Here is a 23,823-nt window from a genome sequence, read left to right as displayed (position 1 = left end):
TCCAAACCTTCCAGTGGCTTCCTGTCATCCCCCTGAGTAAGAGCCAGTACCCGCCAATGGCTGCAAGGCCCCTACCATCTGTCTTGTTGCCGTCCCTCCCCCTTATTCCCTCTGCTCCGGGCCCTTGGCATTCTTCGCTGTTCTTCAGACGTGTCAGGTATGCTTGTGCCATAGGACCTCCCCGGGCTGTTCCTCCAGCCTGTGTGCTCTTCCCCCAGAGAGCTGTCCTTCAGGTTTCCTCAGGTAACTGCTTCTCCATCAGGCCTTTACTCACCATCCTGTGCTTGGCTCATTCTCCGCCCCCCCTCCAATAGTATTTACTGCTAATAACTTACTAGATGTTTTACATATTGATTTTATTGTCTGTTTCACCAGAGTACAACTTCTATGAGGCTTGGATTTTTGTCTGTTGATTTTGTTCTCTGCTCGGTCTACAGTGCGAGGCTTAGTAAATATATGTGCAGTGAAACAATAATTCAGAGAGAAAGAATTCAGGCGCAGGCTGGTGAAATGCATTTTATGGTATCTGTTGGTGGCCAGAATTAGGGGGCTAATCAGGAGTGGAATGGGAACCCAAAGGTGAGAGAAGTGCAGGGACAAGTTCCATGTAAATTCCTCTTCAAATTCCTAGGAAATGACTCAATTAAAAATTGAACTGTAGCACTGGCCCGGCTGGCTCAGTGGTAGAGCATTGGCCTGGCATGTGGAAGTCACAGCTTCAATTCCCAGCCAGGGCACACAGGAGAAGTGCCCATCTGCTTCTCCACTCTTCACCTCTCCTTCCTCTCTGTCTCTCTCTTCCCCTCCAGCAGCCAAGGTTTCATTGGAGCAAAGTTGACCCAGATGCTGAGGATGGCTCCATGGCCTCCGCCTCAGGCACTAGAATGGCTCCGGTTGCAACAGAACAATGCCCCAGATGGGCAGAGCATTGTCCCCTTGTGGACGTGCTGGGTGGATCCCGGTCGGGCGCATGTGGGAGACTGTCTTTCTGCCTCCCCACTTCTCACTTCAGAAAAATACAAAAAAAAAAATTGATCTGTATAAGTAGTTGTACATCTTGTGAAAACACAATCCACACACAGCATTCAAGGCAGATTGCATTTTCTTCTCCAGGTTGATGCTGTCTTCAATGATACCAACTCTCTGCCTGTGAACTTCACTTTCCTTAGACACGTGATTCCTTTCCTTTCCCTCCCTCCCTCCCTCCCTCCCTCCCTCCCTCCCTCCCTCCCTCCCTCCCTCCCTCCCTCTCTTCCTTCCTTCCTTCCTTTCTTCTTTCTTTCTTTCTTTCTTTCTTTCTTTCTTTCTTTCTTTCTTTCTTTCTTTCTTTCTTTCTTTCATTCATTTACCTGAAGTGAGAAGTGGGGAGGCAGAGAGACAGACTCCCACATGCACCTGACCGGGATCCACCTGGCATTCCTACCAGCAGGCAATGCTGTGCCCATCTGGGGCATTGTCCACCAACCAGAGTCATTCTAGCAACTGAGGCGGAGGCCATGGAGCCATCCTCAATGCCCAGGCCAACTTTGCTCTAAAGGAGCCTTGGCTGAAGGAGGGGAAGAGAGAGAGACAGAGAGGAAGGAGAGGGGGAAGGGTGGAGAAGCAGATGGGTGCTTCTCCTGTGTGCCCTGGCCGGGAATTGAACCTGGGATATCCACATGCCAGGCCAACACTCTACCACTGAGCCTACCAACTAGGGCCATGTTTTCTTTCTTTTATGGGACCTGAAATAGCATCAAACAGTTCAGATGTGATTTAATTTGCTAATTTTTTAGAAATTTGCTGTAAATGTTGTTATGGATCATTTCCTGCTTGTCTACATGTCAGCAGTCAGTGCATGTGTGTGATGGCATCTCTTTCATAGGCTGTCACTGCATCCTCTGTTCACAAGGCTGGATCCCTGCAGTTTTCTGCCTGCCACCTCCATGATATGTCTCTCCCCTTGGTTAAGATAAACTTCTCAAAAGGAGTGGTCTCCACTCACCGCTCTAATGCCCATCCCTGCCACTTCTTCCTTAACCATCTGCATTTTGGCCTCTGTCTTGACTACTTAACACAAGTCCCGCTTTTGACGGAAACTTGTCATCACTTTCTAGTCAAGTCTGAGAGTCTTTGCTCATGATTTCTACTTCCGTATTTCCAGTTGCTTAGAGAGGCTGAGAGGTCATGTAATTTGTGGCCACTTTTGAGAATACAGAAGAATTACAGAGGCAATAAACCAAGAGTGACTCTCTGTGGGAGTCACAACGCAGTGATTTCATGTCTCCCAGATCAATGTGGCTAAAACTGGACTCGAAATCCACATGCAGAAGGTTGTCTTTCTTGCTGCACTAATGGTGCAAGTTCAGATCTTGGGCAGCTTGACTCCTCTTCCCTGTTGTTTCCCCATCAATATTGTTAGGTCACTCTTTTATTTTCTGTCTCACTGGGGCCACTCTGGTAGATTCTTATCAATACCTCTAGATTGCCAAGAGCAAATTACACTAGCTTTCCTCTCCAGGTATTCCCTCCAGGTATTCCCACTTACAGCTTACCCTGCATACATTGACCACCATCAGTCTTTGTAAAACACCACTATCATCATCAGCCCACACACAAAGGACTTCTCTCTGTTTTGGTTCATTAGACTGAGCCCAAGCTCTTTCATATGCATTTGGTTCCCAGTCTGCATCCAGCTGACTAGTCCTACAGTTAGTTCCCCTTTCAGCCTTATAACCAGAGGCTGTGCCTGATGTCTGCCCTCTTCACCCCTTCTTCTTCCTCTGCTGGGTTTTCCTGCCTCTGCTCCTTCACTGATGATACTAATCTCCATTCTCTCAGTTTTCCCTTCTCTGTGTCAGTCTACATTTCTACCTCCTTTTGTCAGGTCTTCCCTGACTGCTGTGGCATTAATTCTTGCCTGCATATTATGTTTGTGACCTATTTTTCCTATTCTGTTTTTTTTAATTTTTATTTTTTTATTTTTTGTATTTTTCTGAAGCTGGAAATGGGGAGGCAGTCAGACAGACTCCCACATGCGCCCGACTGGGTTCGACCTGGCACGCCCACCAGGAGGCGATGCTCTGCCCATCCGGGGCGTCCTGCTCTGTTGCGACCAGAGCCAATCTAGCGCCTGGGGCAGAGGCCATGGAGCCATCCCCAGCGCCCGGGCCATCTTTGCTCCATTGGAGCCTTGGCTGCGGGAGGGGAAGAGAGAGACAGAGAGGAAGGAGAGAGGGAGGGGTGGAGAAGCAGATGGGCGCTTCTCCTGTGTGCCCTGGCCGGGAATCGAACCCAGGACTTCCGCACGCCAGGCCGACGCTCTACCACTGAGCCAACCGGCCAGGGCTCCTATTCTGTTTTATAGTGGGTTATGAACAACTTCTTCTGATATTAACTACTAAAATAAATGTTAGGTTCTTTAAGGACTATAATCACATAATTCTTTTGTATCCCCTACAGCAGCTATCACTAAACTGGGCCCTTAGACACTCATATGTAGTTAATATGTAATTAATAATATGTACTTATATGTTTATATGTAGTTAATAGGTAAAATTTTGTTTTATAGAATATGTTGGTTCATACTGAATTGGCCATGGAAGTTTTAGTGGAAGATGGAAATTACTGAAAGTACATAGAATATGTTTAGCTTTTAACATAGTCGTTAATTTTTTAAAAGATGTAGTAAGATTAATAGAAGATACAGGTTTTAAGGAAAACCTTAAAATTACACAAAACTTTACTACCTAGAAAACATTGCTGTTCATATTTTCATGGAGTTCCTTTTCATAAAATAAGTCAGCTTGTTTTGGTCATGTCTGATTTGATGATGCCATCACATGTGTTTAGTTATCTCTTTCTTGGAATACTGTTAAGTTTTTCCTAGCACAATATTGCAATGAGAAGTCTTTTCCATGTGTAACAGTCCACATCTTTGACTATTGCCTTAGATTAAATTCTAGAATCAGTATAAATATATGTTTGCTTTTCTTTTTAACCAGCCATTTTTTTAGAAGTGTTAAGATTTACAGTTTTGGAGGTAGGGGAGTGTTGGAGTTTTAAACCTCATATTCACAGTAAGTTTTTTTTTTTTATGTTAGGTAAGAGAATATGACCTGTCCAATCTCTGCTGTTTTTAAATAAATAATCCTATTTTATTGGTGTATTTTTGTTTTTAATTGTGAAAGTTAATATTTCTAATTTCAAAAATATGTGAAACAAAACATGATATAAATATTCAAAATCTTGGTGTCTGTATTTTTCTACGCAAATTTGTGTTTCTGTGAGATTTTCCTTGTTTATAGAGTCTACCGCTTATATTTTGATGTTACAGTAGTTGGTGTACTAAAGTCCTCCGGTCACACACGCCTTCATTGCAGATTTCACATTCATCAACATAAAATTACTCTTTTAATTCCATTAAATGTCTTCTGCATTGAATTTTACTTTAAAATTAATATTCCTCTTGCTTTCCTTTTCTTTGTATTTCCCTTAACTAATTTTGTGTTTTTTATTTGGGGTGTATATCTTTAATAAAGGTATAGGTACTCTGTAATGTAACCGAGAAACCTTGTTTTATAACAAATTTTTTTCTAAGTTATATTTAATTTTATACTTATCAACTATCTTTTATAGTTTTATGCTATTTTCTTTGGTGTCTGGTTTTAGCCATTTGCTTTTATCTTCTTCAGAGGTTTGGTAAGATGATATGCTCTTTTATTTTCTATTAATAATGACTTCAAGGTTGTGTAAGGCTTATAGTTATAGACTCTTTAATTTGCCTTATATTTACCTCTACTTCCCCTGAATTCATCGTTAAATTGTTTTTATATTTTATGTATAATCTTTCAAAAGTAGTTTTCTATTTCAAGAATAATTTGATATTTATGTTTAGCTCTGTGTTTCCACTTAAAACAATTATTTAGATATGGTTCTTTGTTTAGCTGGTTCCAGTGCTCATTTTTGCTTCTTTAAAAAAATTAGATTTATTTCTGAATCCTTAATTTTGATTCGCTCTTAATACTTTTTTTAAAAGAAGATGATCAGAGTGGCCTGTTTTCTGAAATCTTGTGTATCTAAGGGTATATCTTTGCTTCTTTCATACATGAAAAGCAATTTATCTGGCTAAGTTCTTAGGCCAAACTGTTTCCCCTCAATCCTGTGTCCACACTGGTCCATTCTAGCTGAGTATTTACTATTACAGTAGGGGAGTCTGGGCCTTCCTGACCCTATTCCTCTGCTGGTAACCTGCTTTGTCTGCTTGTCTTGCTTTTAATTTCTTAATCATATGGATATCATCAGAATGTTTCTATAGAATAGATGTCATTTAATTCGTTATTTTTTCTAGGAAACCAGTCTTCCGATCTGATTTTTTGGGGGGTTCTTTGTCAGCTTTAAGAAGAGTTTTTGTCAGTCGTCACTTTGTTGCTTCTGATCTAATTTTTCAGACTTCTTCCTTGGGGAAGTGTAATCTCTGTTATCTCTTTCATATGACACCTTCTATTTTATAATGATACTTTTTTTCCCCCTCCCCATTCTAGAGGAAATCTTTCAAGTTTAATTTCAAAGTGCTGCTTTGATGTTTTGTTACATTGGTTCTTCGCACTCGGCTGACGTTCTGCTGGGGACCCTTTTCCTGCCTGGCAGCCTTCTCATCTCACAAAGCACCCTGTCCCTTATCCTGTTGGCCCAGTGTCACATTGTTTCCTCCCTCTATGGCTTCTTGGTCCTATTTTATGTCTATTTTGTGTCTCTTTTGGAGAATACATTTGAAATATCTGAACTTTTCTTGATTTCTGATTTAATACTACTCCATGGCTCCCTCTGCCTGCTTGTTTCCAACATGGCTTTGTTCTGTGGCTGCTCATTGCTCCCTTTTAGTTGAATTCTATTTCTTTGTACTGGAATGAAGAGAGCTCTGTCCAGTTTCCGTGTGTGCCAACAGGACCAGTTTGTGGGTCAGCCTGGGCTCAGCTCACTGGTTAAAATGTCTCTTCAGACCTGTAAGCGCAAGGGAGGTTGGGCTCAGCCTCCTGCACAGGGGGCGGCAGGCACTTTCCAGTGTGGCTTTGAGGGCCCTAGATGGGACTGTCTACCTCTCGTGGAGAAATTCTGTCTAATAAAGCATCTGATGAGCCACAGGTCCCTCTGTCTGCCCACAGCATGGCGGTGGGTGGGACAGGGTGGGTCTGACAAATGGGAGGGGAGAGAGGGCGGGAAGACACTAGCCTGGCAGAAAGCTGTCCCCACTTAGGGGCAGGTATCTGTGACAAGAACTTGGTCCCTGACCCAATGGGCAGAAAGGGGCAGGCAAAGTGTTCCCTTACTTTCCGTGAGATAAGGCCACATTGTTTCATGAAGTAAAACACAGGCAAGTCACTAGCTTTTCTCTTTTCATTTGGCTATCCATACTGAGTAGGAATTCTTGTCTGAGCCGATGACACATTTTTTTTTTCAGCACTGTTATGACTTTTTCTTTTGTTCCATTTCCATAAGCATTTTACCTGGTGTGGGAGGGAGCAGTTGCTACCAGCCAGATGTCAGAAATCCCTTATAGTCTTATAATAGTAAATGAGTTCTCAGACAGACACACAAGTGTATGTCATGCATAATTTAAGCTGTCATAATTGATAAGTTTCTGTGCAAAAGGGGAATACTATCTCCAAGGACATTAAACTATTCATAGTGTGCTTGTGCTTGAGTGTTGGGGTCACACGTGATTTCTTTATTTTTTCTTGTATTTTTACAAAATGAGAAGCGGGGGTGGGGGTGGGGGGCAGACAGACTCCCACATGCGCTCAACCGGGATCCACTCTGCATGCCCATCAGGGGGCGATGCTTGCCCCACCTGGGGTACCGCTCCGCTGCAACCGGAGGAGTCATTCTAGCACCTGAGGTGGAGGCCATGGAGCCATCCTCAGCACCTGGGTCAACTTTGCTCCAACGGAGCCTTGGCTGCGGGAGGGGAAGAGGAAGGGGTAAGTGTGAGGGGGAGGGGTGGAGAAGCAGATGGGTGCTTCTCCTGTGTGCCCTGACCGGGAATCAAACCCAGGACATCCACATGCTGAGCCAGTGCTCTACCACTGAACCAACCAGCCAGGGCCATATGTGATTTAATATATGTTTCCTTAAGTTTTCTAAATATTTTTAATGTGAATGTGCTATTTTTATAATGATCAGTAGAACCCTGATGCAGTCTTCCCCATTTCTGATTAACTTAAATACGACGGATGCTTTTCTGTCTTTTCCCTTCATTTCAGACTGCAGTGCAAATGTACATAAAGGCTGTAAAGATGCTGTGTCTCCCTGTCCCAAGGTAACTCTGTCATTTGTGAACATACCTGTTTATATTGAGCTTGGTTGCTTCATGTTATCAGTTTAAGTTGTCACTTTTCTATTAGCATCCAGATTAATTTCTAGAACAGTTGCTAAAGTGATAAAATAAGGCATGCTCAGATGGTAGAGTTATTCCCTTAACTGTGTGCTCTCAGAACCAGATCGGTCTGGCCACCTCTGATACACAGGGTAGGTGGGTGAGCCTTTCTGTTGGAACCTGCTTAGTTTACCAGCGCAAACCCTGAGCACACGTAAATGAAGCCCAGAGCAGTAATTCTCAAACATCAGCAAGTATCAGAATCACCTGCAGGGCTTGTGAAAACACAGATTTCTAGGTCCCATTTCCAGAATTTCTGATGTAGTAGGTCTGAGTGGAGCCTGAGAATATGCATTTCTGACAACTTCCCGGGAGATACTGCTGGTCCTCGGACTAGAATGTGAGGCTCACAGGACTAGAGGAATGCTCTCTGATTTGGAGGGTCATCTTGACTAGATGAAGGCATCTATCATAATTTTATTCTCTTCTTTCCCACTCTAAAGACATGTCAGAAAATGCATGTAAGTAAGCAGGATGATGCTTCAGAGGGAAACTTAGAGTAACCAACCTCCATGTTAACAGGCCACAGAGTTGAGGGTGACGTTTCAGTGCTCAAAGTTGTGTCCTGTAGGCAGGAAGAATAGCCAGGAGTAGAAGGAAATACGTAGGAGAAAGGCAGAGCTATTAGGAACTCCCCTTTCAGCCTGAGTATAGACATGAGAGCTAGAGATTTCTGTTTCTTCTCAGCTTTTAATGAAGTGGAGATATTTGTGAGACACGTTAATGAGACACATATTCATTAGAAATTGCACATCTCATTATCACTGTTTTTCTTTGTTGCATTTAATGCCTTTTGCTTTGAATTCCTCTTTGACATAAATAATATAACAACAGAAATGACATAGGTAAGAATCCTATTCTGTATACTAACTGTGTAGACATTCTTATAGTCCATAGGTGCTTTGATCTTATTTTATGTGTTTCTAATGTTCTTTACCAGAAATTCCAAGAGAAATATAACAAGATCAAACCGCAGACCATCCTCGGAAGTAAGTGATGTGGAAAACAAGAACTTTTCAGTTTCATACAGACAACAGATTTTTTCAATGTGAAATACCCCTTCCTTTTGTTTTCTCCTCTGCCCAATTAATTTTTCTTTCATAATATGTGCTTGTGTAGTTGGCGTTGGTGGTATAGTGGTGAGCATAGCTGCCTTCCATAATATGTGCTTGGCATAATTTTTAGCTATACAAAGAGGTCAAGAATGGCACAAGCTTCTCTGGCAATCTAACAGTCATTACTATATGATCTTTTAAAAAATTTTTTCAGTTATACTTTATATTCAATATTATTCTGTATTAGTTTCAGGTGTTCAGAATAGTGGTTATGATCTTTTATATTAGGGAGGACTATATGGAGGACTATAGGAGGACTATAGGTTTTATGATTTTGCCTTAATTCTAAGATGTGATCTAGTATAATAAGCACTACTCATTCTAGGGAAAAAAAGAAAAACTACATTAAATGTACATAATTTTATATTTTCAGAGCACTAGCACATATTTATATAAGTACACACCACATACTTCTTAAGAATCACAAAGTTAGGGGGAAAATGTTCAAGTTTGGAATCTATAGATTTTTATCATTCTCTGTTGTCCATTGTCATAACAACCTGGTACTTTTATTAGTTGTGTTTGAGGCTGTGATCTCATTAGCTTCTCTGGATGACAGTGAAATTTCAAGGCATATCCAAGTATTTTTTCCATATTGTTAAATTTGGTAGTTCTGTTTTTTCTTGAATTATATAGGGCTGAAATTTAAATAACTTTTCTTGAACGTAATTGCAGTCATTGACAATTCTTTACATTGCATGCAAAAACCAATTGTACCATCATCTCCTAAATTTAAAATCCTTTGAGAGAGATTTCGCAAAGGATGTCATGAGAGATTTTTGTAGTTTCTTCTGCCTCGAATTATGTCATTTGCCATATGGCCGGCATTTTAAGTTTGTAGTTTCTTTTCATTTCAAGCTGTAACAAAGTGTGACCAGTGTTTTTAAAACCACTTGAATCAGGAGACAACAAGGTGTTCAGATTCACAGTGACAGGTGATTGGGTGTGATGTTGCACATGGTTGAATTAGTGCAGTCAGTACAACTGTGACATCATTTACTCCCCTGCTCTGACACCCAAAGTCCCTTTGACCTCAGTTGTAAGGGAGGTACTTCTCAATTTCATAAGGTTAAGCGTGAAAGTAAAAAGCACCTTAGAATTAGTAAAATATCATCTATTACCTTTCTTTACTTGGAAGTCATAAGAATAAAGTTAAATCATACATGTGTCAAAGTTTTTATAATATCCTGGGGTTCTTATGAGCATCTTCACCTTTTGCTTGAGAAGGTATATGCTACAGCTGTAATAGCATAGGACTGAAATACTTTCTGAGAGTTATTGACAGTACACATCAAATGTAAATGCATTTATGCCTGTAGCATTTTAGAATAGATCAGGAAGGAATTGAAGCACCATTAAATTTTCAGTATGTGAGAGAGAATATCCCAGCTTGGCTTGAAATTTTTATTTGCCTGAAATTCTTAAAGAAACAGACTCTGCAGCATCATTCCAATCCACTGACATGCTGTGTGTGTGTGCATACATATGTGCTTGTTTATACACACAGTATGCATTCTAGTAGTAATGCTAATAACATGTTGCATCTATATGAAGCTGGCTGTAAGGTGTACAAGCAGTGGTTTATGGGAAAGCTGTCTCAGTATTTCCCCATTCTATTTTCCTGTTTGTGTAATCCCAGCCACCCACAGTCTCCAAGTAGATATGCTAGAGTCGGCCTACAGCCGGGCTGTCAGGAGGGTGTGAAATGGAAGGGACATTTGAAGCAGGTGTTGGGATGTGGCAGGGAGACAGGTTTCAAGGCTGGGCATGCGATACATGAGAAGCAGCCATTTGAGTGTTTAGCTTTCTGGCTTTTAAACGACTACCTGAGCTTGTTGTAATTAATGCCCTCAATGGAAACGCATGAAGCATCCATTCTGATTTCCAGATTCTTCATTTAGAGACGTGCCACTGCCTGGCCTCTCCTTGCATCCTTCTTCCTCCATGCCCATCGGGTTGCCGGCTGGGAGGAAAGATTCTGCAGGGCAGGCCCATTTGTTATCCAGAAGCGTTCCAGGTGCCACCTTGGACAGGTAAGGCTCAGTGTGGCTTTATATCTTCAGGTCTCAGAGCCTCTGCTGGGCTAACTCTTCTCCCTCCCTCCCTCCAGCTTCAGGAGGTCAGGGACATCCTTGGAGTCTGAGAGTGACGGGAACACCTGGAGAAGCAGGTCTCATTCCGATGAGCTTTTACAGTCCATGGGCTCATCTCCCTCCACGGAGTCTTTCCTAATGGAAGGTGAGGGAAAGACACGTTTGCATTTACTTGTATTTCTGTGAGCATTTGCCAAAAGGAATATTTTCTGAAGGATGTTCGATCAAAAAATATTCTTCATTCTTTTAAAGAGTTCTGTTTTATGGTGTCTCTTTGGTATAGTTTCTTCCAATTAAAAATAAAAAACAAAACAAACAAACAAACAAAAATGAAAATTTATCCCCAAAGAAGACTTCCATAGAGTGACCAAGGAAATATGTTTTTTAATGGGCATATGTCATGAGCATAATGAAGAGAACAACATGCATTGTGTGTTTGTTACCTTTTTAAAAAGGTTTACAGACAGTGGTGAATGAATTGAAATATGATTATACATTAAAATATATATTTCAGGTAAGGAAGAAAGATTTGCTTGGAACACTAGGATATTTATCCCCATTTTCTAGGGAAATAAATTCAGTTTTGAAAAAGAGCATATTCTGTAGGAAAGGACTTAATCTGGGGAATTACTTATTGTATCCAAGTTGTATCAATAAATAAAAGAAAACCAAATGAAAAGAGAGTAGTGATAAGAGAAAAAAGTGAACTCTGCCCTAGGTATTTGTTTCTTTCATTTTAAACTTAAGTCTTTAAAATTCATTGTCATATCATCTTGATTGCTCGGAGTTGGAATCACTCGCAGGAGTGCTGTTTGGACAAATAGAACTTAGTTTTCCTCTAAAGGGTGTGTGTTGTCAAATTCTGTCAGAAAAGTCTGTACTCACATGACTGAGTTCTTACACCATGCTTCATGTTTATCTTAAGGACAGCAAGCCAATGAAAGAGCAAATCAAGTGGACAAGTAGAAAATTTAGATTTGAGTAAACAGTGCAGAACAGCCCAGGGCAAAAGAATGTGTGTTCAAGATTCCCTAAGCACATTGTGGACTCTGAAGGTTACCAAAAGTAAAACTAAAATAGAGTCAGCCAAAACAAACAAAATAATCTTCAAATGTTCTTTCTGGGGGCATGTACACAATCACTATTAATATCTGGTCCTTCTTTGTTTCATAAGAGCAGTCTTGCCTTTCATATGTTTCAACTCTGTATCAAGAGCATTTTGGCTTAGTTACTTCTATATTCATAGCACGTTTATTTAGTGTGACGAATCCATAAACATGAGTGCTTGTGAAGATCTGTTTGTGTTTCACTTGTTACTCTACTTCTGACTTTTCTAAAAACACATTAGATGTTGTGGATTCTTCTCTGTGGAGCGACCTCAGCAGTGATGCCCAGGAGTTCGAAGCAGAATCTTGGAGTCTTGTGGTGGACCCTTCGTTTTGTAGTAGGCAGGAGAAGGACGTCATCAAAAGACAGGATGTCATTTTTGGTAAGCTTTTCAGATATGCTCCTCGGGATGAAGCAGTGTCATGGAAAACTCCTGGAATTTAAAACCAGACTTGGGTTCAAATCCCACTTGTACCATTTTCTAGTTACTTAATCTCCAACAAATTTTTTAATTTGCCTGGACCTCAGTTTCTCTGTCTGTAAAATGGGTATAAAGATAATCAGTTTTTAAATGTTGTGAGGACTAAAAGAGGCATTGTATGGACCTGGTATGAAGCAGATTTTATTTCTCATACCCTTTTCAAGTTTACTCAGGCATGGCCTGTACATGTTTACCTCTGCTATAATAAGAACCACAGTAAAAAGTCACATATGTTGATGTAGGATGGACAGGGCGGCTGCACATAGGACTCTGTTACTCGCCTGCACACCCCAGAGCCTGCCATTCCTGTGACCGCAGTGGGACTGGCAGCACCGGCTGAAGGCAGTGTGCCAGAGTATGCTGCAGTCCTGCATGTGGAGTTCAGCTCTGTGATACTGAACTAGTTTGTGCTTCTTGGAGTGAAGGCAGTATGAATCAGGAGAAGCTCAATTATACTCCATGAACTTCACCCCTTTATATTAAATCTAATGGTTTTTAGAAGACTCACAAAGTTGTGCAACCATCAGCTGCTGTCTAATTCCAGAGCACCTCCATCACTCCAGAAAGAAACCCTGTACCCATTAGTAGTCGGTTATCGTCCAGTTTCCCCCTCCCACGTAGCCCCTGGCAACCACCAGTCTACTTTCTTTTTCTGTGAATTTGCCTATCCTGAACATTTCACATAAATGGAATTGTACAATATGTGGTCTTTCGTGACTGGCTTCTTTCACTTAGTATCATGTTTTCAGGATTTGTTCACATTGTAGTGTGTATCAATCTCTCTGTTCCTTTATAGCTGAATACTATATTTCATTGTGTAAATATATCAAATCCTATTCATCTAATCTTTAGTTGATGGATACTAATTGATGCTGAATTTTATAGTGGAGTTTTGTTTTAAAACATTTCCACATTTCTTCTTTTTAATTTATGTAACCTGTGGTGTTTAGCTACTAATTTAGGTCAGTAGGGAGACTTTTTTTTTAAGAGGGTGGGGGAGAGAGAGAGTGACACAGACAGGAAGGGAGCAAGATGAGAAGCATCAATTTGCAATTGCAGCACTTTAGTTGTTCATTGATTGCTTTCTCATATGTGCCTTGACCGGGGGGCTCCAGCAGAGCCAGTGACCCCTTGCTAAAGCCAGCAACCTTGAGCTAAAGCCAGCAACCTTGGACTTAAACCAGCAACTTTTGGGCTTCAAGCCAGCGACTATGGTCATGTCTGTGATCCATACTCAAGCCAGCGACCCCGCACTTAAGCTGGGGAGCCTGTACTCAGAGCTGGATTGGCCCATGCTCAAGCCGGTGACCTTGGATTCAAACCTGACACCTGAATGTCCCAGGTTGATGCTCTATCTGCTGTGCCACCACTAGTCAGTCTATATGGATACTTGTTTTTAAAGCCTGTTTCTACTCATATGTTTCAGAGCTAATGCAAACAGAAATGCATCACGTCCAGACCTTGTTCATCATGTCCGAGATCTTCAGGAAAGGGATGAAAGAGGAGCTGCAGCTTGACCACAGCACTATAGATAAAATCTTCCCTTGTTTAGATGAGTTACTTGAAATTCATAGGCATTTCTTCTATAGCATGAAGGAGCGAAGGCAGGAGTCCTGTACTGACAATGATAGGAATTTTGTCATCAACCGAATTGGAGATATTCTAGTGCAACAGGTAAGAGAGGTTTAAAGGCTCTAAACTCAAAAACCAGAAAGTTTACACATTCTCTACAGTGTTAAAAGCCTGTGGGAAACTGGAATTGATTTCATTTTGATTGAGGGATGATTTTGGTTTATTTTCTTTCATTTGATATTGGACTGTATGACTGATGCCTGAGAGCTTTTAATAGCCAGTGACTGGCTCCTCTCTGTGTCACAGGACTTGGCTGAATATCGCTGGCTCTATCACTACCTCCAATAGGAGTAACAGCTGTAAATAAATCTCCTTATGAAAAACCTCTATCAGGAGTAACAGCTGTAAATAAATCTCCTTATGAAAATTCTACTTAAACTTTTCATTGCGATGGCTTTGCAATAATATGGCTCACCCAGTGTACCTGTGATAGTCCAAGATATCTCCAAGATACATACTGGCTCATTTTAGGAGGAGTGAGGCCATCTATTATCATTAAAGCTCTAGAATTCATACCTGGGAGTCAGAGATTTGTCTGTAGGTCAAGCATATTGAAATAACTATCCCACATCTTTGCTTTTCTTTATTAGTTAATTGTATCCTAGTTATTCATCTTTCTCTTACCTTGGCTAATGATTACCTGCCCCTTGATCCATTTGTAATGTGCTGACAAAAAGCAAATTCTTGACTAAGAACTGAGTTCATGGACATGATCAATTAGCTAGTGTAAATGCCAGCCAGTGAGAGGACCCTTATTGAGGGCCCCCAAATGTTGCCACATAACCCCTCCTTCAATCTATAAAAGTATTCTAACTATAAATTGTAATGATAAAGTTGCACAAACATTAAAATAGAATAAAATATGTCAAATGTTTTTCATTTGACTGTTTGATAATTGAATTAATTCAATATAATATAATCACATTAGATTGATGTCTTCCTTTTACCTCTTGACTCCTTTCTTTTAATTTAAAAAGTATTTGGGAAAAAGAAATGGTTGGTAGTCCATGTTGGTTTTGTTTTTTTTGTAATGTAAATATTGTACTTGCTCATATGCCATGAAAAGACCAGAAAAGTAACATGAGCTATTTTTATAAAACATTTATAATATTGCTAAGAGGTAGGCCCACTAATAATAATGTCTATTATTAGTGGGCCTACATGCCGACATTATTGTCTATTTATATATTAATAACTAGGTAATTATTTTAACATATGCTCATTAGCATTGAGCTCTGGAAACCATAATGCTTATTCTTTATTTGCAAATAATGTATTGAAATATATGAAAATTGCATTTTCCCTTTAGTGTTTATAAATGACTCAATTTATAAACCATTATTAAAATGTTATTCTCAGTTTTCAGAAGAAAATGCAAATAAAATGAAGAAAATATATGGAGAATTCTGTAGCCATCACAAAGAAGCTGTGAGCCTGTTTAAAGAACTCCAGCAGAATAAAAGGTTTCAGAATTTTATTAAGGCAAGTATTTTAAAGCTCTGTTACTCAGCGGTAAACCAGGATGGGCAGATATTTCATGCTTATTTCTTATGTGCTCTAAGCTTCCCATCCAGGTTTTGGTTTTTCAGGGGAAGGAGAAGGAAGTGCTAATAGGTTTCTGGCCAAGGTACAAAGTCTTTCTTTCTGTGTTAATAAAATATTTCTTCTAAATAATATTCTTTTGTAGCTTATATTTGTGAAGTCATGGCCTCCAAGCTTATGAGCACCTTTGTAATACCCCGTGAAGCTCTTTGATACCCTGACAAGTTATGAATAAGAGAAATCATAGTAAAAATACAGGATCCCTCCACTCCCCACTGGATTGGTTTGAAGCAAATCCTTGGCTCACCATTTCATATGCATCTCTAAAAAATATGGTATTTTTTTTATAATTGCAATGATATCACAATAGTATAAATTAACATTCATTCTTTAATATTTTCCAACAGCTGGCCAGTATTCAAATTTCCCTGATCATCTCGTAAAATTCGGTTGCTCACATCAGGATCTGTCCAAAGTTCACAATTGTTTACAAGGATTATATCTTTTTAATCTGTTTTTTAATTTGAATGTTCTCCTTACCTTTTTTGCATCTAATTTGTTAAAGAAATGTGTCCTTTAGCATTTCATAGATTCTAAATTTCTATCTACCATTTAAAAAATTCTAACAGATTCTTCTTCTGTTTTTTCTTCCCACATACATGCATATTGAGAACTTAAAAATTCAAAGAATACTCTGAGATTATTTCAGAAAAATAGTTGCCCTGATTTGAGGAAATTTTAAGTTCTACGATGATAACACGTAAAGAAGAAGACCTGTTGGAAAAACATAGTTAACTGCAAACTCATACTCAAAATCTAAGTGATTTTGAGTATTTTTTCAAAACTTTTGCTGTTCATGAATCTTACCACTTATAAGTATAAGAATTTACTCACTTTTGGAATTAACTACAAGTACATCAGAGCCACTCAAAACTCTTTGGAATCTTTAATAATCTTATTGATATTAATGACAAAGTATATAATTTAATGACAATGCATCAAGTTTCAATGAATGATATTCTATATTGTGCTCTGTCTAAATAGAAGTATGCTATTGCAGTCTCTGAATTATTAATTCACACTTATAAAGAAAATACAGATAGAATTTATAAATATAAAATTAAATCTATGTTTTTAAAGCTCCGAAATAGTAATCTTCTGGCTCGACGCCGAGGAATTCCAGAATGCATTCTGCTAGTCACTCAGCGCATCACAAAATACCCTGTCTTAATGGAGAGGATACTACAGTACACAAAGGGTGAGTGATGACTTCTGGGACAAACATTTGCCTCTTTCATTAGTTTGAAACATATCTAGGGTGTGTAAAGAGCTATATATGCTTGTGGCTTCTGATTCATAAAGATTATCATTATGAAAAAACTTGTTAAAGCTTTTGGATTTGGATATATTTTGAAAAGTTATCTTTTTTTTTTTTTTAATAAATTTTTATTAATGGTAATGGGATGACATTAATAAATCAGGGTACATATATTCAAAGAAAACATGTCTAGGTTATTTTGTCATCAAATTATGTTGCAAACCCCTCGCCCAAAGTCAGATTGTCCTCCGTCACCCTCTATCTAGTTCTCTGTGCCCCTCCCCCTCCCCCTAACTCTCTCCCTCCCTCCCTCCCATGTCCTCCCTCCCCCCCCACCCTTGGTAACCACCACACTCTTGTCCATGTCTCTTAGTCTCATTTTTATGTTCCACCAATGTATGGAATCATGTAGTTCCTAGTTTTTTCTGATTTACTTATTTCACTCCTTATAATGTTATCAAGATCCCACCATTTTGCTGTAAATGATCTGATGTCATCATTTCTTATGGCTGAGTAGTATTCCATAGTGTATATGTGCCACATCTTCTTTATCCAGTCTTCTATTGAAGGGCTTTTTGGTTGTTTCCATGTCTTGGCCACTGTGAACAGTGCTGCAATGAACATGGGGCTACATGTGTCTTCACGTATCAATGTTTCTGAGGTTTTGGGGTATATACCCAGTAGAGGGATTGCTGGGTCATAAGGTAGTTCCATTTGCAGTTTTTTGAGGAACCACCATACTTTCCTCCATAATGGTTGTACTACTTTACAGTCCCACCAACAGTGAATGAGGGTTCCTTTTTCTCCACAGCCTCTCCAACATTTGCTATTACCCGTCTTGTTGATAATAGCTAATCTAACAGGAGTGAGGTGGTATCTCATTGTAGTTTTGATTTGCATTTCTCTAATAACTAATGAAGCTGAGCATCTTTTCATATATCTGTTGGCCATTTGTATCTCTTCCTGGGAGAAGTGTCTGTTCATGTCCTCTTCCCATTTTTTTATTGGATTGTTTTTTTGTTTGTTGTTGAGTTTTATGAGTTCTTTGTAAATTTTGGATATTAGGCCCTTATCTGAGCTGTCGTTTGAAAATATCAGTTCCCATATAGTTGGCTGTCTGTTTATTTTGATATCAGTTTCTCTTGCTGAGCAAAAACTTTTAATTCTGATGTAGTCCCATTCATTTATCTTTGCCTTCACTTCTCTTGCCATTGGAGTCAAGTTCATAAAATGTTCTTTAAAACCCAGGTCCATGATTTTAGTACCTATGTCTTCTTCTATGTACTTTATTGTTTCAGGTCTTATATTTAGGTCTTTGATCCATTTTGAATTAATTTTAGTACACGGGGACAGGCTAGTCGAGTTTCATTCTTTTGCATGTGGCTTTCCAGTTTTCCCAACACCATTTGTTGAAGAGGCTTTCTTTTCTCCATTGTGTGTTGTTGGCCCTTTTATCAAAGATTATTTGACCATATATATGTGGTTTTATTTCTGGGCTTTCTATTCTGTTCCATTGGTCTGAGTGTCTATTTTTTTGCCAATACCATGCTGTTTTGATTATCGTGGCCCTATAATATAGTTTAAAGTCAGGTATTGTAATGCCCCCAGCTTCATTCTTTTTCCTTAGGATTGTTTTGGCTATTCGGGGTTTTTTATAGTTCCATATAAATCTGATGATTTTTTGTTCCATTTCTTTAAAAAATCTCATAGGGATTTTGATGGGAATTGCATTAAATTTGTATATTGCTTTGCCTTTCTATATGCCAACAATGAAATATTAGAAAACGAACTCAAAAAAATAATCCCCTTCACGATTGCAACAAAAAAATAAAATACCTAGGAATAAACATAACAAAGAACGTAAAGGACCTATATAATGAAAATTACAAAGCATTGTTAAGGGAAATCGAAAAAGATACAATGAGATGGAAAAATATTCCTTGTTCTTGGATAGGAAGAATAAATATAATCAAAATGGCCATATTACCCAAAGCAATATACAAATTTAATGCAATTCCCATCGAAAAGTTATCTTTTATAATGTGTCTTGGCCAATAGTCTGAAGTCCTCCAAGCAGCCCAAACCAAGCAGGCATATATGATTGATCCTAGCAACAAATGCCAACTTTCTCAAGCCATGGATTATTATATTAAGAATGATTTATGAAAGAACTATTTTTTACTCTATCAATTCATTAAGGTCCAGGGGATAACATCTGGGCACCCTTTAAGGAGCTCTTAGTGCATGTGGCTGGACTGCAAGCTTCTGGAGGGATCTAGATGGCCTGTGTCTGTCTGGCTCACAATTGGATCTTTAATACCAGTAGCTGGTACAGAATAGCCTATAAATGAACAAACACTTTATCAGTGCAATAGATGAATAAATAAAAATGCCTTGTTCCTGACCTGGCCGGTTGGCTCAGTGGTAGAACGTTGGCCTGGCGTGCAGGAGTCCCGGCTTCGATTCCCGGCCAGGGCACACAGGAGAAGCGCCCATCTGCTTCTCCACCCCTCCCCCTCTCCTTCCTCTCTGTCTCTCTCTTCCCCTCCCACAGCCAAGGCTCCATTGGAGCAAAAATTGGCCCGGGCGCTGGGGATGGCGCCATGGCCTCTGCCTCAGGCGCTAGAATGGCTCTGGTTGCAACAGAGCAACGCCTCAGATGGGCAGAGCATCGCCCCCTGGTGAGCATGCTGGGTGGATCCCAGTTGGGCGCATGCGGGAGTCTGTCTGACTGCCTCCCCGTTTCCAACTTCAGAAAAATACAAAAAAAAAAAAAAAAAGACTGTTCCTCAAGCTAGCTTGAGGGGGTTAGTGTGTTATATTAACAAGGACTTGGATTTGGAGTTGTGTAAGCTTACATTGCTATTGCTTATTCTTGGTTCTGCCACCCATTAGTTGGGAAAATTAATTAAATGAGCCTTAGTATTCTCCACTACCAAGTGAGAATGTTAATTCCTATCTTATGGAATTGTTGTGAGGATTAAGTCAGATTGTCTCAGAAAATGCCCAGGCCCTGGCTGGGTTGCTCAGTGGGTGAAGCGTCTACTTGGTGCACCAGGAATCATGGGTTTTAGCCCTGGTCAGGGCACTTATGAGAAGCAGTCAGTAAGTACACAGCTAAATGGAACAACTACGTGAAACAAGTTGATGCTCTCTCTCCCTCTCCTCTCTAATCAATAGAAAAATTAAAAAAAAAAAAAGTAAAAAGAAAATGCCCAGTGCAGAAAATACTTGGTATAATCAAAGTACTCAATAAGTGGGAGCTGTTTTTATATCTTTATTATAATCGGTTGACATAGAAATAATGAAAATGGTGTCTTAAGATAACGTTTAAGATCAATGAGATCATATATGCCAACTCTAAAAAGTAGTAATAAGCCCTGGCCGGTTGACTCAGCGGTAGAGTGTCGGCCTGGCGTGCAGGGGACCCGGGTTCGATTCCCGGCTAGGGCACATAGGAGAAGCGCCCATTTGCTTCTCCACACCCCCCTTCCTCTCTGTCTCTCTCTTCCCCTCCCGCAGCCAAGGCTCCATTGGAGCAAAGATGGCCCGGGTGCTGGGGATGGCTCCTTGGCCTCTGCCCCAGGTGCTAGAGTGGCTCTGGTCGTGGCAGAGCGACCCCCCCCCCAGGGGCAGAGCATCGCCCCCTGGTGGGCAGAGCGTCGCCCCTGGTGGGCGTGCCGGGTGGATCCCGGTCGGGCGCATGCGGGAGTCTGTCTGACTGTCTCTCCCCGTTTCCAGCTTCAGAAAAATACAAAAAAAAAAAAAAAAAAGAAAGTAGTAATAAAATGGTGATTTCACGGGCAACTAGAAGGGATCTTCCTTGTTCACGGTGAGTGTCTGAACCTATTCCTGGAGCGTTTTTTGACAGATCCTCAGCTAAAAGATTTAGAACTTGAAACGTTTAGACCCTCTGGAGGACCTGTTTTCATTCCACTTGACTGCTCTTCCTGTGTGTTTATTTCTGCTGCCATAGGAGTCTAGAGAACCTTTTATTTTCTCTGCCAACTTTTTTCTTCCTCATTTAGTACCTTCTAACCACCTGAAACTTTCCCCATCAGTACCATTTGCCTGAATAGGCATCAGCTAGGTGATTTTTTTATATCCTCAAATATAAAAAGATAGCTACATTCAGTTTTAACTGGAGTTTCAGGAGGCTGATCTAGCAACTCTGCCAGAATTTTTGCTTAAGATAAGCCAGAAATAAGACCAGGCGGCCAATGTCTTAAAGAATAACAACTGGAATTGGTGATTATCTACTCTGTTGGCATTAGCCAGTAAGCACAGTGCCGTGGTCCAATGTTTTAGTTCAAAAAATGTTTTGAGTGTATTATTGATATAATCATCTTCACGCTAATGCAGTTGGAAAATATAATATTGAATATTATTTTTATGGAGGAAGGGATCCAGGAAAGTAACTGACTCTGATGCCTATTTAAGGCCTTGTTAGCTCCTTTATGAAAGGACTGCCACCTGGGGCCATGGCTTGACTGAGTTCTGAGAAACTTGATCTGGGGATTACTTGATTACCTGTGTATGGGAAGGCAGAAGAAAGGCCTAAGTGAGTATACATGGTGGGGCAAAAGTAGGTTTATAGTTGTCCATATGGAAAATAATAGAATAATTAATAAATAATAATATAAGAATAAACTGTGTTTCACCTACTCAGAGCTGTAAACCTGCTTTTGCCCCACCCTATGTACACAACATTCCCTGCCCTGGGAGGAAGGTCAAACCAGTCCCGAGGGACTAGACATCCTATTTTCACAGTGTTTCAGCTGAAGCACATCTGATAAACTAATCTTTTATACTTAAATATTTTAATGGTTCTTTTAGGAGGAGGGGTGCATAGTGATAGTGTGGTATTTGAATTTAATTCAACATTTTTGTTATGAGATTTATTTATTGCCATTTGGATGATGCATTTAACTGTATTTAAAACTATAGAAATCAATTTGTCTTCCTTATCACTCTGACTTATTGTATAATGTTCTTTCACTCATTCTTTCTCTTTTTCCCATGCAGAAAATACAGAAGAACATAAAGACTTATGCAAAGCTCTTTGTTTAATTAAAGACATGATTGCAGCAGTGGATTTAAAAGTCAGCGAATATGAGAAAAACCGAAAGTGGCTTGAGATCCTAAGTAAGATTGAAAACAAAACATACACAAAGCTCAGGAATGGCCATGTGTTCAGGAAGCAGGCACTGGTCAGCACAGAAAGGACTCTCTTATATGATGGCCTTGTTTTTTGGAAAACTGCCACAGGCCGTTTCAAAGGTAATATGGTCTAACAGAGCAATTTCTCCTTTTTACCCCACACATGTTATTCATTTAACAGAGGACAGATTTAAAAAAAAAAAAAAAAAAAAAAAATGGATGGAGGATGTAGGCATATGCACAAAGCCCAGGTCAGTGGAAAATTTTCTGAAGGATCAAGTCATGAACTTCCATAGGCAGTATGGCCAATGCTACAAACCTTTGGTGGGAGTTTGCTGCTGTAAGCAAAAGCCTTCATATATAGTTTATGAATGCGCAAGTTAGTGATGTTTGAATCAGGGGAACTCAAAATGCTACTAATTGTTGGCACAGAAATATTAATCTGACCAATGTGTATTTAAAGTGAGGCAGTACACCTACACACTGAGAGTCTGCTGTGTGCCAACCCAACTAGATCAGGGCTGGCAGACCACTGAGGGGAGAAATGAACTCTGAGTGTCATATTTGTTATAGAGTAACACAGTGCATAGACACATTTACATTGGTGTAAATGAATCTTCAGTGCTACTGTTTGCTAATAGACATTAACTTGACTCTGCTAATCTAGTTAGAGTCTGAAACAGTTCACTCACATTCTTAAGGACCAATTCTGTAGCTAGCATCTGGCCTGAGCTAGCCACACTCAACCCTAGCCACACTCAAGAATCACCTCTGGAGCTTGAAAAATTTATTACTACTTGTCTCCTCCCAGAAATTCTGAGTGTATTGGTCTGGGGATGGACCTCAAGTATAGAGATACTTAAAAGCTTCCAGGTGAGTCTATTTGAAGCCATGTTAAGAATCACTGGTTTGCTCTTCTTGTTTTTAACACATCTTAACATCCTTAGGTAAGCACTGAGAGGTTGTTAATTCTATTGGAGGGTTGTCAAGTTTTGGGGATGGTTGCCTCTAATGACTAAACTAGCGTTTGTTGATCTGCAACTTGCTATGTTGTAAATAAACATTCCATGATTAGAATATTAACCAACCTATAATATTAAGTAGTCTGTAGATCCTGTGTGTCCAAGTCATTTGCTTTTTATCTATTTTGCAGAATCACTAGTTTGATAACTCAATGTCAGAATGGTTAGTGGTATAGTAAAGATGGTTTCTTGAGAACAATTTGTAAGGGAAGTACAGGATCTCAAACTTCCTTCAGATCAAGATGGAACAGAATAGCAGATTTTTATATATAATTTTTATACATAAAATCAAGGCAGATGCTGCCCTCTAACATTTTTAATTAAGCACTTCCCTATCCCTTTAAAGGTAAGGGCTTGTTCCATTCTATTAAAACCTTTTTTTTCAATTGGATAATTTTTTTTTTTTTTTTTTTACAAAGACAGAGAGAGTCAGAGTGAGGGATAGACAAGGACAGACAGACAGGAACGAGAGATGAGAAGCATCAATCATTAGTTTTTCGTTGCGCATTGCCACACCTCAGTTGTTCATTGATTGCTTTCTCATATGTGCCTTGACTGTGGGCCGGCCTTCAGCAGACCGAGTAACCCCTTGCTTGAGCCAGTGACCATGGGTCCAAGCTGGTGAATTTTTGCTCAAGCCAGATGAGCCCACGCTCAAACTGGCGACCTCCGGGTCTCGAACCAGGGTCTTCCGCACCCCAGTCTGACGCTCTATCCACTGTGCCACCGCCTGGTCAGGCTCAATTGGATAATTTTTAAAAAAAACCTTTTATTAAGTGAGAGGTGGGGAGATAGAGACAGACTCTGCATGCTCCCCAACTGGGATCTACCTGGCAAGCCCCCTAGCAGGTGATGCTCTGCCCATTTGGGCTGCTGCTCCATTGATTGGCAACCAAGATATTTTAGTGCCTGAGGCAAGGCCTTGGAGTCATCCTCAGT

The 23,823-nt window shown here is 40.0% G+C and overlaps 1 protein-coding gene across 9 annotated transcripts in view; it reads left to right on the top strand.

Moving 5' to 3' along the window:
* ARHGEF28 (Rho guanine nucleotide exchange factor 28) overlaps positions 1-23,823 on the top strand; it is a 373,409-nt gene that overhangs the window by 277,399 nt on the left and 72,187 nt on the right. For all 9 annotated transcript variants that reach the window (XR_010726857.1, XM_066241314.1, XM_066241342.1 and 6 more), the window contains 9 exons: positions 7,242-7,297; positions 8,355-8,403; positions 10,418-10,562; positions 10,640-10,767; positions 11,971-12,111; positions 13,637-13,884; positions 15,202-15,324; positions 16,525-16,642; positions 21,728-21,982. Coding sequence is in view for 8 of the 9 variants with exons in the window: in XM_066241314.1 (XP_066097411.1) it covers positions 7,242-7,297; positions 8,355-8,403; positions 10,418-10,562; positions 10,640-10,767; positions 11,971-12,111; positions 13,637-13,884; positions 15,202-15,324; positions 16,525-16,642; positions 21,728-21,982 (1,263 nt within the window). In the remaining variant the exon portion in view is untranslated. The remainder of the gene's footprint in view (positions 1-7,241; positions 7,298-8,354; positions 8,404-10,417; positions 10,563-10,639; positions 10,768-11,970; positions 12,112-13,636; positions 13,885-15,201; positions 15,325-16,524; positions 16,643-21,727; positions 21,983-23,823) is intronic.

This window comes from Saccopteryx bilineata, chromosome 1 (genome assembly GCF_036850765.1).
Source record: "Saccopteryx bilineata isolate mSacBil1 chromosome 1, mSacBil1_pri_phased_curated, whole genome shotgun sequence".
Taxonomy (NCBI): Eukaryota; Metazoa; Chordata; class Mammalia; order Chiroptera; family Emballonuridae; genus Saccopteryx; species Saccopteryx bilineata.
The sequence above is the reverse complement of the archived record's forward strand: the minus strand, read 5'-3'. Positions and strand labels throughout refer to the sequence as shown.